This window comes from Denticeps clupeoides, chromosome 7 (assembly GCF_900700375.1).
Source record: "Denticeps clupeoides chromosome 7, fDenClu1.1, whole genome shotgun sequence".
Classification (NCBI taxonomy): Eukaryota; Metazoa; Chordata; class Actinopteri; order Clupeiformes; family Denticipitidae; genus Denticeps; species Denticeps clupeoides.
The window spans coordinates 17,622,903-17,639,047 of NC_041713.1; the positions used below are offsets into that span (position 1 = coordinate 17,622,903).

The 16,145-nt window shown below is 43.5% G+C and overlaps 2 protein-coding genes across 2 annotated transcripts; one reads left to right on the plus strand and one right to left on the minus strand.

The window, feature by feature from the left end:
• Positions 1-60: 60 nt before the first annotated feature.
• chchd5 (coiled-coil-helix-coiled-coil-helix domain containing 5) lies at positions 61-3,188 on the minus strand. Its single transcript, XM_028986251.1, has 4 exons — positions 2,395-3,188; positions 2,023-2,163; positions 593-744; positions 61-315 (listed from the first exon to the last, which is right to left on the minus strand). Coding segments are annotated over exons 1-4 (321 nt in total). The 5' UTR covers positions 2,397-3,188; the 3' UTR covers positions 61-289.
• On the plus strand, positions 2,776-13,386 carry atp13a1 (ATPase 13A1). Its single transcript, XM_028986250.1, has 25 exons — positions 2,776-3,243; positions 3,350-3,439; positions 4,064-4,327; positions 4,567-4,722; positions 4,822-4,891; positions 4,978-5,084; positions 5,797-5,926; positions 6,026-6,081; positions 6,158-6,284; positions 6,371-6,508; positions 7,309-7,429; positions 7,516-7,673; positions 8,962-9,137; positions 9,255-9,365; positions 9,814-9,939; positions 10,064-10,172; positions 10,657-10,850; positions 11,147-11,243; positions 11,333-11,520; positions 11,661-11,775; positions 11,860-12,056; positions 12,160-12,302; positions 12,401-12,512; positions 12,590-12,733; positions 12,827-13,386. The coding sequence occupies exons 1-25, from the start codon at positions 2,899-2,901 to the stop codon at positions 12,935-12,937; spliced, it is 3,585 nt and encodes a 1,194-aa protein (XP_028842083.1). The 5' UTR covers positions 2,776-2,898; the 3' UTR covers positions 12,938-13,386.
• Positions 13,387-16,145: the final 2,759 nt, after the last annotated feature.

Sequence of the window (16,145 nt, forward strand, 5' to 3'; positions counted from 1 at the left end):
CAGCAGCATGAAGTTAAAAAATCTGAGATGATCCATGACTACACACCATTTTCAGTTCAGTCATTTATAAAATCTTATTTTATTTTATTTTAAATTATAAAGAAATGCTTTTATAAATAAAACAATATTTTATTTTATGGCAATGTCTTGTAAAACTGTAAGATGTATGTGAAAACTAGGACACAAAAAATTCACATGAATATTAGATGGATTGAATTATATGCCTTTTACTTTCAAAGTCTTCAAGGCTGACCTGGGGGAAGTGCATTTGGAAAACTATTCACTGCTCCTATGATGGCTGGGGTACCGGCTTTTCTGTTGAAAGAAAAAGATATTACAGGAATATAAATGAACCCTGCTACAGTCAAACATTACACACTAGAACTACCCTTAACATGGACAAATTTATCTTTACATATACATGACTCTACATAATTAATAATTCTCAAGGAGGTATGTTCAATGAACTAAATTTCTATTTTGAGACAATAAAATTAAGGTTGATACAAAAAAAAAAAAAAAAAAAAGCAGAAAAGAAATGTGCTAATAAGTTGATTGCAGTGCAGGACTAAGGGGAGGAAAAAAAACTCACCTATACTGCCAATGTCCACAGTCTCTGCACAGGCCATGAACCGAGTAACTTGTGGTGAGCAGGCTGCAGCCGAGGCCTGGTTTTCTCGTAAACAGCGTTCAAACTGCGTAAACTCTCCAGCACAATCGGTTCGTATCTTCCTAATCACAGGGCTGAGGAGACACATTTAAAAGGGTTACAGATAAACCGGCTTACTTGCAACATGCACTGAGGAGGGTAACAGAAATTCCATGTCAGGGGTAAACTTCTGAAGCACTACAAGTTCTTCAAACCATTTTAAAACTGAAAGCTTCCAGTTTTATTATCCTGTTATATTATAAAAGCTCAGTGCAGGTTAATGGGATCATAATTCAAACAGCCAATGAGACGCGTGTTCAGGCCCATACAAGGAAACATATATTACAGACTACAAAAAAAGGTCACCCCAAAAGCATAGAGCCACACAACCCCACAAAAACACCACTCTTGTACTTTAAAGGTCCCCTATTATGATTTTGCTTTTTTGCTTTTATATAGGTCTTAGTGGTCCCCTAATACTGTATCTGAGCGGGTGAGGGGGCATTCGCAGAAATGACGTCATCAACACCACTCACCAACCACAATGTTTGGCCCAACCAGGAAGTCGTTTCTGCATTTTTTCAGAAAAAATATAATTAATCCACTCTTTCTACAGCATCTCGCATGAAGGGCCTAGGCTAGGGGGACTCATATTAATGCTAAATAATCTCAGAAAGTGAAATTTTTATAATAGGGAACTTTGGACAAGCTTGGTTTTGTGATTAGACACTCGGCCCTGACTCTGAATAAGTGCGTCTGATAAATGCTGTAAATGTTTCCAACACACGCTCGTGACGTACAGTACAGGCCAAAAGTTTGGACGCACCTTCTCATTCAATATGTTTTCTTTATTTTCATGATCATTTACATTGGTAGATTCTCACTGAAGGCATCAAAACTATGAAGAGTGATGGAGTGCTGTGGCAGATGACCTGGCCTCCACAGTCACCAGACCTGAACCCAATCAAGATGGTTTGGGGTGAGTTGTACCGCAGAGTGAAGGCAAAGGGGCCAACAAGTGCTAAACACCTCTGGGAACTCCTTCAAGACTGTTGGAAAAGCATTTTAGGTGACGACCTCTTGGCATTCTCATCGAGAGAATGCCAAGCAGTAATCAGAGCAAAGAAACTAGAATATAAAACATGTTTTTGTTAAGTACATAACTCGACATGCGGTCATGCATAGTTTTGACGCATTCAGTGAGAATCTACCAATGAGAAGGTGTGTCCAAACTTTTGGCTTGTACTGTACGTGACTATCATAGCTGACTGTCTGATCATTGCATATCCACGTCGTCTCAGCTGAAATGGCAAAGCAACCGTAGCACACCGATTCAATGGCTCCTCGTACCATTTCTACACAGGCACACTTACTGTGAGGATGTGCACTGTGCTACTTTCATCTTAAGATGGTGACACTCTTGCTGCCAGGTGGATGGCCTGGAGGAAACACATGCCCCATACTCTTCCATCTCCTCCTTGCAAAACCGGGCTGTGATGTCTAGTGCAGCCTGCCTGCAGTCCACAAATGAATCAAACATATATTCACTTTTTAAAGAAGAGGGGAAAAAAACACGTTGTGCTTACGCTATATTAATCTGACAAGACTATTCATTATTTTACACGTACTGTGAGAATATTCACACCAACAACTATTTAGTTAACCAGATTCGTTTATAAATCTCCTCAGCAATACAGTAGGTTCGAAACATTTCATCTCGACACATTTGAACATTAAAAACTTACATTTTCACTGTATGGCGTTCAAGCACAAGGTTAAAACCGTAACATTAAACGAGCATGGCACGCTGGGAAGACGCCACGCCCACGACTCATACAATTGGTCACTTGAGGAGCTGATCCGCAACAAACTCAAACATGATTTGTCAGTTTCAGCAGACAACCACTTCCTGGCTTCCTTTTGTTAAAGAGGACGTGGCTAATTTATCGTTGATAAAAATGAACCGCGTTGAAAAAACAAAGGTTGATGTGCCCAAAAGTTATAAACTGGTGGCAGTTCGGCGCTTCTTTCGAACAACTCAGACCCCCACAAACACCAGCGCGCGGCCTGTGCAGCTTTGTTGTCATGGTGAGCACTGACACCTCCGGGCGGAAGTGACGTATGAGGCCGACGTGGTTTCGTACGCGGAAGCGTCCATCTGCGTGAAAGAGGAATTCCGAATTGAGTCTGATCGACGTCGCTTCGCCAGCACCACTTGCCCAGCGGAGGAGGTGGTGAGCGGGGCGGGGATGAAAGAAGGCGGAAAAGCCGGCGCGATGGCTTCGGGTGGGATTCGCGTGTCCGGGGAGCCACACGCGGCCCCCGGTGCGAACCACGAGAACGGCTCGGGGGACGAGCTGGTGAGCTCCGTGGCGCTGTACCGGCGCAGGCCCCGCCTGCTGCACGGCACGGTCCTCCCTTTCCTCGCGCTCTTTTACCCCGCCTGGCTGTACGTCTGGCTCGGGGTGTACGGGGCGGCGGAGTACCCGGAGGCCGGCCTGCTGGCGCTCGCCGCGATCGGGATCGCGCACGTCCTGACGGTGCTTTCTGGGTATTGGTCCGTGCACGCGCACTGCTGGCTCACATGCGCGAAGGTAAAGCCCCCCCCCCCATTTTTCTGGCCAGATCTTCTTCAATCCAGATCTTCTCGGGAACAGATGTCTGAGGCAAGTGCCTTTTATACGTGTGTGTTTTAAACAGGAGCCGGATCCAAAAAAGGCCACCCTGGCAAAAGTGATTCCTACTCCAAACAACGGTTCTGCAGAGCTAGTGCCTCTCCAGAGGGACCAGGTGAGGCCACCTGTCCAGATCCAGAATATCAGTAGAATCCAATCGTAATGAACCGTCTGCAATTTGAATACGCTCAGTGTGGTGTTTTCTGTTATAATTCACATTTATAATATCCTGCCTTTGCACAAGTATGATCAGGGAATGACTTTGTTGTTTAATATCTGTGACTCATAACAATCATACAGGTTTGGTAGTCATAATCGTATACTAACAACAACATGTCATACAGGGTTCCTACGACCATCCTTATAAAATTGCAGTATAATTGTATTTACTAGATCATCAACTGTAACTTGCAGTGAACCTGGAAGATGAAACACTGTTGTTTAAGTTAAGCTTTTCAGGGATGTCATATGTGTAGTTTAACAATTTTCTGGTAAATTTGACTGGTTGACATTTGCATATAAAAATTTGCCTTAGCGTTTTTTTTTTTTTTTTTTTTTTAAAGTCATAGAAATATTTGTGTAATAACCCCGTTGTAAATATTTTGAGAAAGATACGTGTCGGAAATGTTTATCTTTGTATGTCATATGCCAAAATTAAAGTTTGATGGACATTATTATTATTGTTTTTTGACAAAGAAGGTTACTAAATGATTGTCATCTTGTTCCATCCATGTTTTAGGAAGAGAACAGCGAGGACATCATATCCTTTGAGTTCCAGAAGATCCGATACGTTTATGATGGCGAAGAAAGGAAGTGCTTCCTCCCAGTTGCGTTCCCCATTGACCAGCCTTTAGGTTACTTCCAGTCGTGGCGGGGCTACCAGGAGGAGGCTGACCTGCGGGCTGCCGAAAAGCGCTATGGAACCAATCGTGCGGAGATGGTGGTGCCAGATTTCTTGGAGCTCTTTAAGGAGAGAGCCACTGCCCCTTTTTTTGTTTTCCAGGTAGGCTGGGATGGACAGACTCTTGATTTCCAATTCTTCCTCTCCTACTTACAACACTCAGAGCGTGTGGTCAGAGGAATTTGTGCCGTTTCAGCTCCTCTGTCAAATTAAATTGAGTGCGCTAGGCGCTCTGTACCAGAGTTTGAATTATTGCCCCCGTCAACAGCTGAACGGAGAATAGCAGTATAGGTTTGAAATGTCAGAATTGTAGCTGAAATCTGAAAGGGTTTCGCCAACAGGTCTTCTGCGTGGGACTCTGGTGTCTTGACGAGTACTGGTACTACAGCGTCTTCACCCTCTTCATGCTGGTGGCGTTTGAAGCTTCCTTGGTCCAGCAGCAAATGAGGAACATGTCGGAGATCCGTAGGATGGGCAACAAACCGTACATGATTCAGGTAGCTGCAGTCACTGTGGTGTCCTGCTTGGACAGTGTGTCCTTTACAGCATTTGGAGTGATGCTGACTGTGGTACAGTGAGTTTTTGGTTTTGCGCAGGTTTATCGGAACCGTAAGTGGCGTCCAGTTTCTAGTGACGAACTTGTCCCTGGGGACATTGTCTCAATAGGTAAGTTTTATATCAGAGCATGGTTTTCAAAAACCGCTTTGCTTGTTCTATCAGCCATCATTGGTGAGTGTTTTTCCTTCCTTTAGGACGCTCTCCTCAGGAAAACCTTGTGCCGTGTGATGTTCTGCTGCTCCGGGGCAGATGCATTGTAGATGAAGCCATGCTTACTGGAGAATCTGTGCCTCAAATGAAGGTACAATCACGTTGCTGGATTATTATTATGAACAGAATGATGGCTAATTGTGGTTTGAATATAGAAAACTGTTTTTGTCATGTAAAATATATTATAACTATGAATGTAGTCATTTTATATATATATATATATATATATATATATATATATATATATATATATATATATATATATATATAGTATGTGTGTGTGTTTATATAATTAAATATATAAACACAATACTGTGTTCATATAGTTAATTGTTTATATTAGTCCATTAATTATCAATTACTTTATCGTTGATAATGTATTCATATTGTTTAATTATACAGTTAGACAGTAATACAGCCAGGTTTCCTCTGAAGTAATACTTACGTTTATGTGACTGGTTACTATGTATGTAGTGTAGTTTTTTTACAACCATGACAACGTCCTTACCATCAAGGACTGTATCATGTGACATCAATCAAGATTAAAAAACAAAACAGTTTTCAGACTTTCCTTGGGGAAAAAAGAGAGAATTCGAATTTGGTCTCATAGCATTTTGGAAAGTTTTTAATGTATTTTCCTTATGCAAATGGTAATGATGATCTAATAAGACCCAAATAGCACCCAGACAAGCTTTTTGTGTTAATTTTGAAAGGCTCTTAACACAATGGTGTTTGTTCCTGTAACGACACCAGTGCAGTCAGTGCGTTTTGGCCTGCAAACATCTTTCTGCACTTCCATCCAGGAGCCTGTCGAAGACTTAGTCCCAGAGAGACTTCTGGACTTGCAGGCGGACTCACGCCTCCACATCATCTCAGGAGGAACCAAGGTGGTGCAGCACAGCCCACCACTTCGAGCCAGTGCAGGCCTCAAACGTCAGTACCAGCCTTTTATTAGTGGTTTTTATTTGGGTGGGGGGCTTGAACATATTGGTTTCCTTAGATGTTTGGTTGAGGTTTATTTTATCTCTGTAGCTGTGGACAATGGCTGTGTCGCCTATGTTCTACGCACTGGCTTTTACACCTCTCAGGTGAGGATGCACTCAGGTTCTGGGCTATGTAGACTATGTGTTTCTCTTTTTGACCGTCCTTCTGTCTTGCTTCTAGGGGAAATTGTTGAGGACCATCCTCTTTGGCGTGAAGAGGGTAACAGCCAATAATCTGGAGACCTTCATCTTCATCCTCTTCCTCCTAGTTTTTGCTATTGCTGCTGCTGTTTACGTCTGGATAGAAGGTGGGTGACGGCCGTTTGGAGTGCATATTGTTCCAGAAGCTGTGCTCAGTGTTCAATCTTTGTAACTCATGGTCTCATTTTCACAGGGACCAAGGACATCTCTAGGAACCGATATAAGCTGTTTTTGGAATGTACCCTCATTCTCACCTCGGTGGTGCCGCCTGAGCTGCCCATAGAGCTCTCTCTGGCTGTCAATACCTCACTCATCGCCCTGGCAAAGCTGTGTGAGTGTGTTTTTTTTTTTTTTTTTTTTTTTGCAAAGATAGAAGGCTGTGAATTAGAAGAGGAACAGATCTATGAAGGCACATGAGCTCTGGAGGAACAAATAGACTAAACAGCAATATCGAGGGAGCAAAGCAAGCAGCTCAAATAGGATGAATGCAGAGCTCAAAGCAAGGCTACCTACATCTGGAGTATGGCACCACATAAAAAGAAAAATAATAAAATGTCTGGAAAGGTGGATATGGAGCAAGATTTTACAAGGTAACGAGATTGCCAAAACAACAATATGAAAGTGATATGGTTAACCCATCACCCTTAGTGAGTAATGGACAGCTATGAAAGGCACCTGGGGAGCAGTGTTTGGGGATGGTGCTTTGATCAAGGGGTCCTCAGGGGCATCTTCACAGTTCAGGATTCGAACTGGCAACCTTCTGATTAAAGGGTCTTTTTCCTGATCCACTAGGCCGACCACGGTAGAAGAAGTTGATGAGTAAAGCAGTGGGAAAAGTGCTGCAAGTCAAAAAAGTTGCTACTCAGAGTGCTAGAAAAGGCCACGAATGGCGAGATTTGAACGTGCTGTGCAATGAATGTTAGTATGATTGGTTGGTAGAATGATTTGACTGGGAGTTCTAGGAGGACAACAAGGTTTTTAACTCATGTTCTGATGTTCCTCGTCTGACTTGCTTGCGCCAATAGATCTAGTGGATTATGCAAAGGTGGACTTGCATGTGGAATTTCTGCTGTATGTCAGGCGTGTGAATGCCATATTTGTAATTCCTTCTCTCATTCTTTGTGTGTGTAGATGTGTTTTGCACAGAACCTTTCAGGATCCCATTTGCAGGCAAGGTGGAGGTTTGCTGCTTTGACAAAACTGGAACCTTGACGAGTGACAGTTTGGTGGTGCGTGGCGTTGCCGGGCTGAGGTACGTTATCATCTTACCTACGTTAGTTTGTCTGTCCCGATCATATGCAGATACACGTTGTAAAAATGTATTTTTGTGCCTTGTAGAGAAGGGAAGGAGGTAATGCCAGTGTCTGATATCCCTCTGGAGACTCATCGGGTGGTGGCTACCTGTCACTCGCTGGTGACTCTTGATGATGGACAGCTGGTGGGCGATCCTCTTGAAAAGGCTATGCTCACCACTGCTGACTGGACTCTTACGAAAGGTACCAAGGATCCATTTCCTGCAGCAATGTTGAAATGTTTATTTCATGTAGTTAATAATTGTAATAAAGTGGCATCACTGAATTTTCAAGCGGGGCCGTCTGTTGTGCTGATTACTCTGGCTTTTTGGAAGTTACATTTACATTTACAGCATTTATCAGACGCCCTTATCCAGAGCGACGTACAATCAGTATTTACAGGGACAGTCCCCCCCTGGAGCAACTTAGGCTTAAGTGTCTTGCTCAGGGACACAATGGTAGTAGGTGGGATTTGAACCTGGGTCTTCTGGTTCATAGGCGAGTGTGTTACCCACTAGGCTACTACCAGTTAAACTAGTTCAGTGAAGCGATTGCTAATAATATGGTCCTATTTATAATAGGATCCAGTAACATCAATAGTCAAATAAATGCTCATGTAGAAGTCAGTATTATTCAATAAGACATATCATTTAAACCATATAAGTATGCAAATTGGAAGGAACATGATATAGAAGATAAACCCAGTAAGCAGTAATGTAACAAAAAGGTAGAATATGCTGAAGAATAGTTTATTTAGCAACTACAGCAGCTCCATGGAGAAAGTCATGTGAATTGTAAGAATGGACATCACGGGAGCCTGCTTTTGCCTTGCATAACAGATGTCTGCAGGGGGAAGTGTGACATTCCTGTGTCGATGGTTGTCCGTGAAGATTCGACACCTCTGTTTTACATGTCTTTTGTCTGACTGTTATGTGTGAAGTATCAGCCGTCAGGACCGCCCACCCTCTTTGTCTTCCCCGAATGGGAGGCACCGGGGGCATGACATCAGAAACAACAGGTTCTGATTGGTCAGTGACAACTTCCTGTAGGCCAGTGACAACTTCCTGTAGGCCAGGGGCATAAAAGTCTGCTCACATGTGGAAAAAGGAGCTCTGAGCTTTCTTGCTCAGGGGGTTTTCCATCGGAAGCCGGAAGGCTTCTGAGCTTTTCTCTCCCCCTCTCTTTCTCTTCTCCCTCTTTACTCTTTCTTCTCATGTTTATTTTCTCTGCAACCTTGGTACCTTTTTACATTCAATATTCACATGTAACTACAATAATTATTTACTGGTGTTAATAAATTAGAAACTGTTCATTTTTAACCTCTACTGTGCCATGCCTCTTTCTGCCAGGTAACATCAAATTGGAGTGGTTGAATACAGTGCTTTGTGTGGAGGGAGAAAGAGTTTTTTCTACACATTCTATTCTCTTCTCCCACATCACATGGTGTTTTTTACAGAATGAATGGCATTTCTTCCTCCTCCTCTCTGTTTAGATGAAAAGGTGTTTCCCCGTGGCATCAAGACACCAGGCCTCAAGATTCATCAACGTTTCCACTTTGCCAGTGCCCTGAAAAGAATGTCTGTTCTGGCTTCCTATGAGAAGCTGGGTTCTCCCGAGCTCTGCTACATATCCGCTGTGAAGGGAGCACCAGAGACTCTTAGAGGAATGGTAAGAATTGGAAGAGGTTAATGTTAACTGTGTGAGAACAAATTCTTAATAGTCATCACCGTATGTGATGCGTATCTGAGATTCAGTTTTACATGAAAGCTCTCTCTCTCTCTGCAGTTCTCAGAGTGCCCTAAAAACTATGACGAAGTGCACAGGGAGATGTCTCGAGAGGGGGCCCGGGTGCTGGCACTTGGGTACAAAGAGATCGGACACCTCAGCCACCAGCAGGTAAACTGTCTGTCCTGTTTTTTCCCAGTTTTGTTACATTTCAAATTCAAATTTTATTTGTCACATACACAGTCATACACAGTCATACATGTAGGTCCCCGGCTTGAAATGTATCAGGCGCTGACTTGAATGGTTGATTTGGATCATGATTGGTGACAAACAAGACAGGATAGGACCAATGTGAGATATTACATCCCACAGTAATGTTACTAAGTCAGTGTGGGATAGATTAACACGTCTGGTTCACCATTTCCAGGCATCAGTGAAAGTGTGTGTGACAGTGGGCTAATAGATATTACTTTACTTATCAGCAGTTACATGGATGGAAGGAAGAGTTCCAGTTCTGAGCCTAGTTTTACTTCATGGTTTTACTAATGGTTTGGATTTTTCACATTTTCCACTGGCATTAAAAAGTTGTGGGTTTTGCTGTGTGTGTGTGGTGTTGCAGGTGCGGGAGATCACAAGGGAGGCTCTGGAGTGTGACCTGCAGTTTGCTGGGTTCATGGTGGTCTCATGTCCCCTGAAGAACGACAGCAAGGCAGTCATCAAAGAGATCCAAGACGCGTCACACCATGTGAGGGAAACGGCATATTTTTCTTTACATGGTGTTCACTTCCATTAATCTCATATTTTCTTTTAGCTTTTTTCAAAATCTATGTTTTATTTTTTTATTATTATTTTTTTTTTTTTATATGAAGGTGGTAATGATAACCGGGGACAACCCTCTTACAGCCTGTCACGTGGCCAGAGAGCTGCATTTTATCCAGAAGGACCACACACTGATACTGCAGCACAGCCCAGCTCAAGGTGAGTGACAGGAATCCGGTATTCTGAGTCAACTTACTGTCCTCTATTATTGTAACGTTTCCAGAATTTGAGAAAGGTGCTGGAAGATAAACATTATGCTATTATTATTTTATTATTAGTAGTAGCAGAAATAATAGCGTATAACGATAATTTAAACCTTCCAGAATCTGTCAATGTCCTCCTTCAGCCTTTCCCATTAGGGGTCGCCACAGTGGCTCAATCGATCTGGTTTGTCCATGTTATTGATTTGGCAAAGGTTTTATGCTGGATGCCCTTCATGATTCCACCCTCCCCATTCACCCGGGCTTGGGACCGAGACCAACAAACACACGGTCACATGCATCCCGAATGGCTGGGTTTTTCCTCCAGTAACTGTAACGGAATTAAAATTCTGTAACCTCGTCACGTTTAACTCGTTACTCCCCTATGCTGCATGTTTGTCACTGATGTTGTCTTTATTCCATCCATTGCGTGTCTGTTGCAGGTGTGTGGCACTGGGAATCTATAGATGGCAGCGTCCATGTGCCCTTGCCGCCGCCCTCGGTGTCTGGACTGGTGAGCCAGTATGACCTGTGTGTGACGGGGGAGGGGCTCGCCAGACTCTGCTATGACCCCAGCTTGCTTAAAACCCTCCTACCCCACGTGAGGGTATTTGCCCGTGTCAGCCCCAAACAAAAGGTTAGAGTTTACACACTCGACAGCGAAGCTTGCAGCCTTTTGTGTGAAACTGCAACGCATGCAATAGTATGTGGGTACTTTCGGAGCCTGCGATTTTATATATTACATAACCTTTCACGCTAATGAACAAAAAACACAGGATTGCTTTCACAGGATTGCACCTACACTGCTGGCTTCCATTGATCTCACCATAACGTGATTTGGAGCAGCATGATATTAATCAACTAATCAATTAGGATTATATACACTGGTCAGGTTGTGTTGACTCTGGTTGTGTTGTGTGCTCCCTGCGGTAGGAGTTTGTCATCACCAGTCTAAAGGGCCTGGGCTACGTGACTCTGATGTGTGGCGATGGGACCAATGACGTTGGAGCGCTGAAACATGCCCACATTGGTGAGCCAACCTGTCATGTGGCAGAAATGTAAACGCTTCCAGTTCTCTTATTAGGTGCAACTGTATGAAATGTATTTGGGTCTCTTTAGGGGTGGCCTTACTGGCCAATGCTCCAGAACGAATGCCAGAGAAGAAGAAGAGAACAAAGGAGAAAGAGTCTTCATCTGTAGACCCGAGACCTCTGCCCCCGGTGTCCGGTTCTGGGGTCAAACCCAACTCTCGTGCTGCCAGGCAAAGGGTAATGGCGCAGCGGGAGGAGCAGCTCGCTGCACAGAAGGTGGGTCTGTGGTTTTTCTTTTTCCAGCTTTGTGCCTGTATGACTCATGTATGAATGATCAGTAGTTGTGACTGTGAAAAGTTTATAATTGTGCAACTACTTTTGTGACATTTGTGGTCTATTTTGTATTGAAACGGTAGGAGAGAATCAGCCAGGTCCTACGAGAACTAGAGGAAGATCAGATTCAAGTTGTGAAGCTGGGAGATGCCTCCATCGCTGCACCCTTCACCTCTAAACTCTCCTCCATTCAGTGCAGTGAGTGTCATACAGCACCTTTTATCTACAGAAATGACGCAAGGTTCTGCGTTTCACCCCACATTCGTATCGTTCTCTCCACAGTCTGTCACGTGATCAAGCAGGGCCGCTGCACCCTGGTGACAACGTTGCAGATGTTTAAGATCTTGGCGCTTAACGCTCTGGTTTTGGCCTACAGTCAGTCTGTGCTTTACTTGGAGGGGGTCAAATTCAGCGACTTCCAGGCAACCCTGCAGGGCCTTCTGCTGGCCGGCTGCTTCCTCTTTATTTCAAGGTCAAAGGTGAAGGCGGAATGCATGTTCTGTTCTGTTTCTTCTACTGAAATATACATAATATTCATATTACAATATTCAAGTTCCATATTTCCTCCCATTTTCCCACTAGCCTCTGAAGAGTCTGTCTCAAGAGCGACCCTTGCCCAACATTTTCAACCTGTATACTGTGCTGACAGTGCTTCTGCAGTTTGCCGTTCATTTCTGCAGTTTGGTGTATCTGTACAAAGGCGCGCAAAGCAGAAGTCCTCCTAGGTAGTAACTGCCAAATATGAACATCCAGACAGTCCTTTTTTAATACGTTATTGTTCCCGTCCTTCTCTGAGTGAACCTTGTAACATTCTGCTGTGCAGGGCGGAGCAGTTTGTGGACCTGTACAAGGAGTTTGAGCCCAGCCTCATCAACAGCACTGTGTACATTATGTCTATGGCCATGCAAATGGCCACTTTTGCCATTAATTACAAGGTAATTAACTGTCAAATGTGTTTGTGTGTGTTTAGTGTGACTAAATAAAACCATTTGAAACCTGCAATCTTCCATAGGGTCACCCTTTCATGGAGTCACTCAGTGAGAATCGACCTCTCATGTGGAGCATTGCTCTGTCAGGATTTGCCATTGTAGCGCTACTAACTGGTTCTTCACCTGAATTCAATGAGCAGTTTGCTCTTGTAGACATTCCAACAGAGGTAGGGCTCTTTGCATATTTCAAAGTTTTTAAATACTAGTCATTACTTCTTAGTATGTTAATTGTTCTGTGTGTGTGTGTGTGTGTTTTGCAGTTCAAGTTAGTGATTGCCCAAGTTCTGGTTGTGGACTTTGTCGCCGCCCTGCTGGTGGACAGAGTTCTACAGTTTCTCCTTGGAAAAGGGACCCTGAGGTTTCCGTCTTGAAATGCCAAGCCAACAGTCGCCCCAAGCAACCGCTGCCGTTAGCGACCGGACAATCGTATAGAGTTGTCGGTGGCTGGTAGCAGAGCCTGCATCGCGCACCGGAGACCCGAGATGGACAGGCTTGGCATCCAATACTGCTCACTCCTCAGTGTTTCTTCCTCCTTTTCTTCGTCCTTCCTCCCTTTTTCCTCCGCCAGGTCTCAGCTTTTTTCTCTTTCTTTTCCACCATTTTAATCTTTTTCTACTCTCCTCCCCTATTTTTCAGAAGGCCAAGAAGACAGCAGTATTGTGTGGAGCGTGAGTGTGTGTGTTTTGGTGCGTTGTGAGTCGCACACATGAGAGGGGCATTCTCCAAGAGAATTATAAAGTGTTTAATTTTTTTTTCTTCTTCATTTTGTAAAAAGACATAGTTCTGACAGACTTATAAAATACCGAGATATTTCAAAATGTCCCGTGTGTTTGTGTTGCTTCTTTCTACCGCTCTTCTGCCAGCCACGCATCGTTCTGAAAGATGTCTGGCTGTGTGGGGCAGGAGATCTACAGCGTCAAACATCCAGAGACACTTAGTTTGATACATGAGACGCCCAGCTCTGCATCGGTACCTACAATGGAAAATTTGGAATAGTGGAGGAGTGCCAGTAGGCATTTTTTAAACAAATGGTCATTAAGAAAAGCTCAACTTATAGACAAGTTTAGTATTTCATTCAAAACACCATAATTCATTTAAAAAACGTAACTGTTTAGTTCTTTTGATGTTCATGGTTGACTGGTACACTGGGCACATAACTTTTGATAGGTGGGAGGAATCCTGGAGAAGAGCGCATGCATACCCCACACACACACACACACACACACACCAACACAAAATCCAAGCTGAGTTTCAAACTCACAGGTTTGGTTACACTACGTTGTTAATCGCCACATCCTCTAATGGTTTTTTTTGGGCTGGAGAACGGGAATGAACCTTCACATATTGCAAATATGTGCTGTGGTCAGTCAAATTCATAAATGTGTGTGTGTTTTTTTTTATATATATAAAAATTGGGAAAAAGTGTACACAGTGTGCAATTGACCAAAGAAGAAAGGCACAATCGTGCCTTTCCAGCAACAAGTCCAAAAACCAGTATCTCTGACCTGTTCACAACAGAGAATTGTTTGCAGAATGCGAATTGCATCTGAAACACTTCCTTTCTCCAGACTATAAATGTCCTAAACCTTGTGAAATGAAATCGCAATGGGTTGAAAGTGGGTAATGCTTGTCTGCCCCAACTTTTTTGTAATTTTAATGGCAGGAATGAGTGTGATACTGCCAACTGAACAGGCAAAATACTATGTTGCATTACCATATGTTCATACAATCTAGAATGGCGTAAAAGACTGTGGAGAAAATGTGGCGATAAACTGGAAGAGCTGGTATTTGCCCTGCGCCTGTTCTCATGAAACTATTTTCATGAGTAAAGTTCGCCGGCAGAGGGCGCCAAAGTCCGGAGTTTTTCCCCACCCTGTCCGTAATTAACTTTTATTTTAATATTTTTAGTATCCCCCAGACAAGACTGGGGGATAGAAAAAGAAGAGAGAAAATGAGAGTGGTCGGCCTGGCAGACCCGTAATCGGAAGGTTGTCGGTTTGAATCCTGAACCGCACGCTGTCCCCACACACTGCTCCCCGGGCACCTTTCATGGCTGATCACTGCTCACTAAGGAATTTGGAGGAGGAGGACGGAATGAAGACCGATAAACTGCTTTGGTACCTGCTTAAACAAACAACAACAACCACAAAACACAGCAACAACCATCATATATATATAAGTAAGGGTAAATAATGCATTTTAAATGTTATTTAACAGCACACATGTTCAGCTGGTCCGGACAGTGTGTGCTTGTAAGTATGAGTTTGTGCACCTTAGTGTGTGGACACGCCTGTGCCCACAAGGCTTCTCCATGTAAGTGGTTAATAGTGCTTAGACGTCCAGAGACCCCCATACCCCGCCAGGGGCCCAACAGATCCAGGAAGGCCAGGATCTGCCCAGTAGCCCATGGGAATGAGCCAGTCTACCACTCAGCAGGCAGCCCCAGACGCTGAGAACCAACAAAGCACCATCGTTTGGGAGTGTTGTATTTGAAGCTGATGTGATGGGAGCAGAAAAATTGCCCTGTAAAGAAAACATCCGCCACTTAGATTTAAATGAGCAAATAAGCAAGATTATTTGATTGGCTGATCCCTGCCATGATTAATATGGAAACATGTTATTTAATTTTAATTGATGCAGTGAATACCTTCTCATTTTTCAGAAGACATGGAAAATATGTTTCAGAAGGGTCCTACATCAGACAAAATCTAAGGAGATCACTAAATTGGCTTTTTAAAAAAAGACATTATTATAGCCTGGAAGGAGAGCAGAGTCAGCTGATGACCTGAATATACTTAATGATTTTCCATAATTTTAAACCATGAGACTTTCACACGGATTGACCACCATAACCCCACTGAGTAGTCTGGAATGTGCTGGAGAAGACTTTCGACAGTGGCTTAACTTGCCCATCTCCAACACTAAACCTTGATGGAAAACGAGTATAAGGGAAATAAATGTTGTGCAAACTGTAATCGAATCTGCATTAAAAGACGTTACATTACACTAGGCAGATGTTTCAGCCAAAGTGACCAACAGGATATCATGAAAAGGAAGGGCAGATGTCACATAATCTGGGAGCTACGCATATCCCCCCATCCCCGCAAAAAAACACCATTGGTTTAAATGTTGTAATTAAATCTATTTGTGACTCTAGATTGTAAAAGAGTGTAAACCTGCGAGAGAACTGCAGGAAGGAAGGACAGTGCGTGCTGATGTGTGGGGGACACTGGGAGGCGGCTCTCGGTCGGGAGGGGGTGTCATTAGGATGCTTTGTAATTATCTGTGTCTTTGTGCTGAGGGTCCATGTAAAGGGTGGTGTGTAGAGGGGGTCTGCTCACTTTAAAACCCGGGTGTCAGTTTATCTCTGACTCTCTGCAGCACTCACTCTCATCAGAAGCGAGACGTGGGAACAGGATTTGAAACACAAGCTAAGCTTAGAAGGCAAGTTTGTAGTTTAGTTCTAACTGTACAATTTATTTTAATCTGTGGACGGTTTGGTCGGATATCTTTATTTGGAAACCCCATCTCAACCCCATCTTGGCTTGAAGTTTTAGGTAAGACTAACTCTTTTTACAT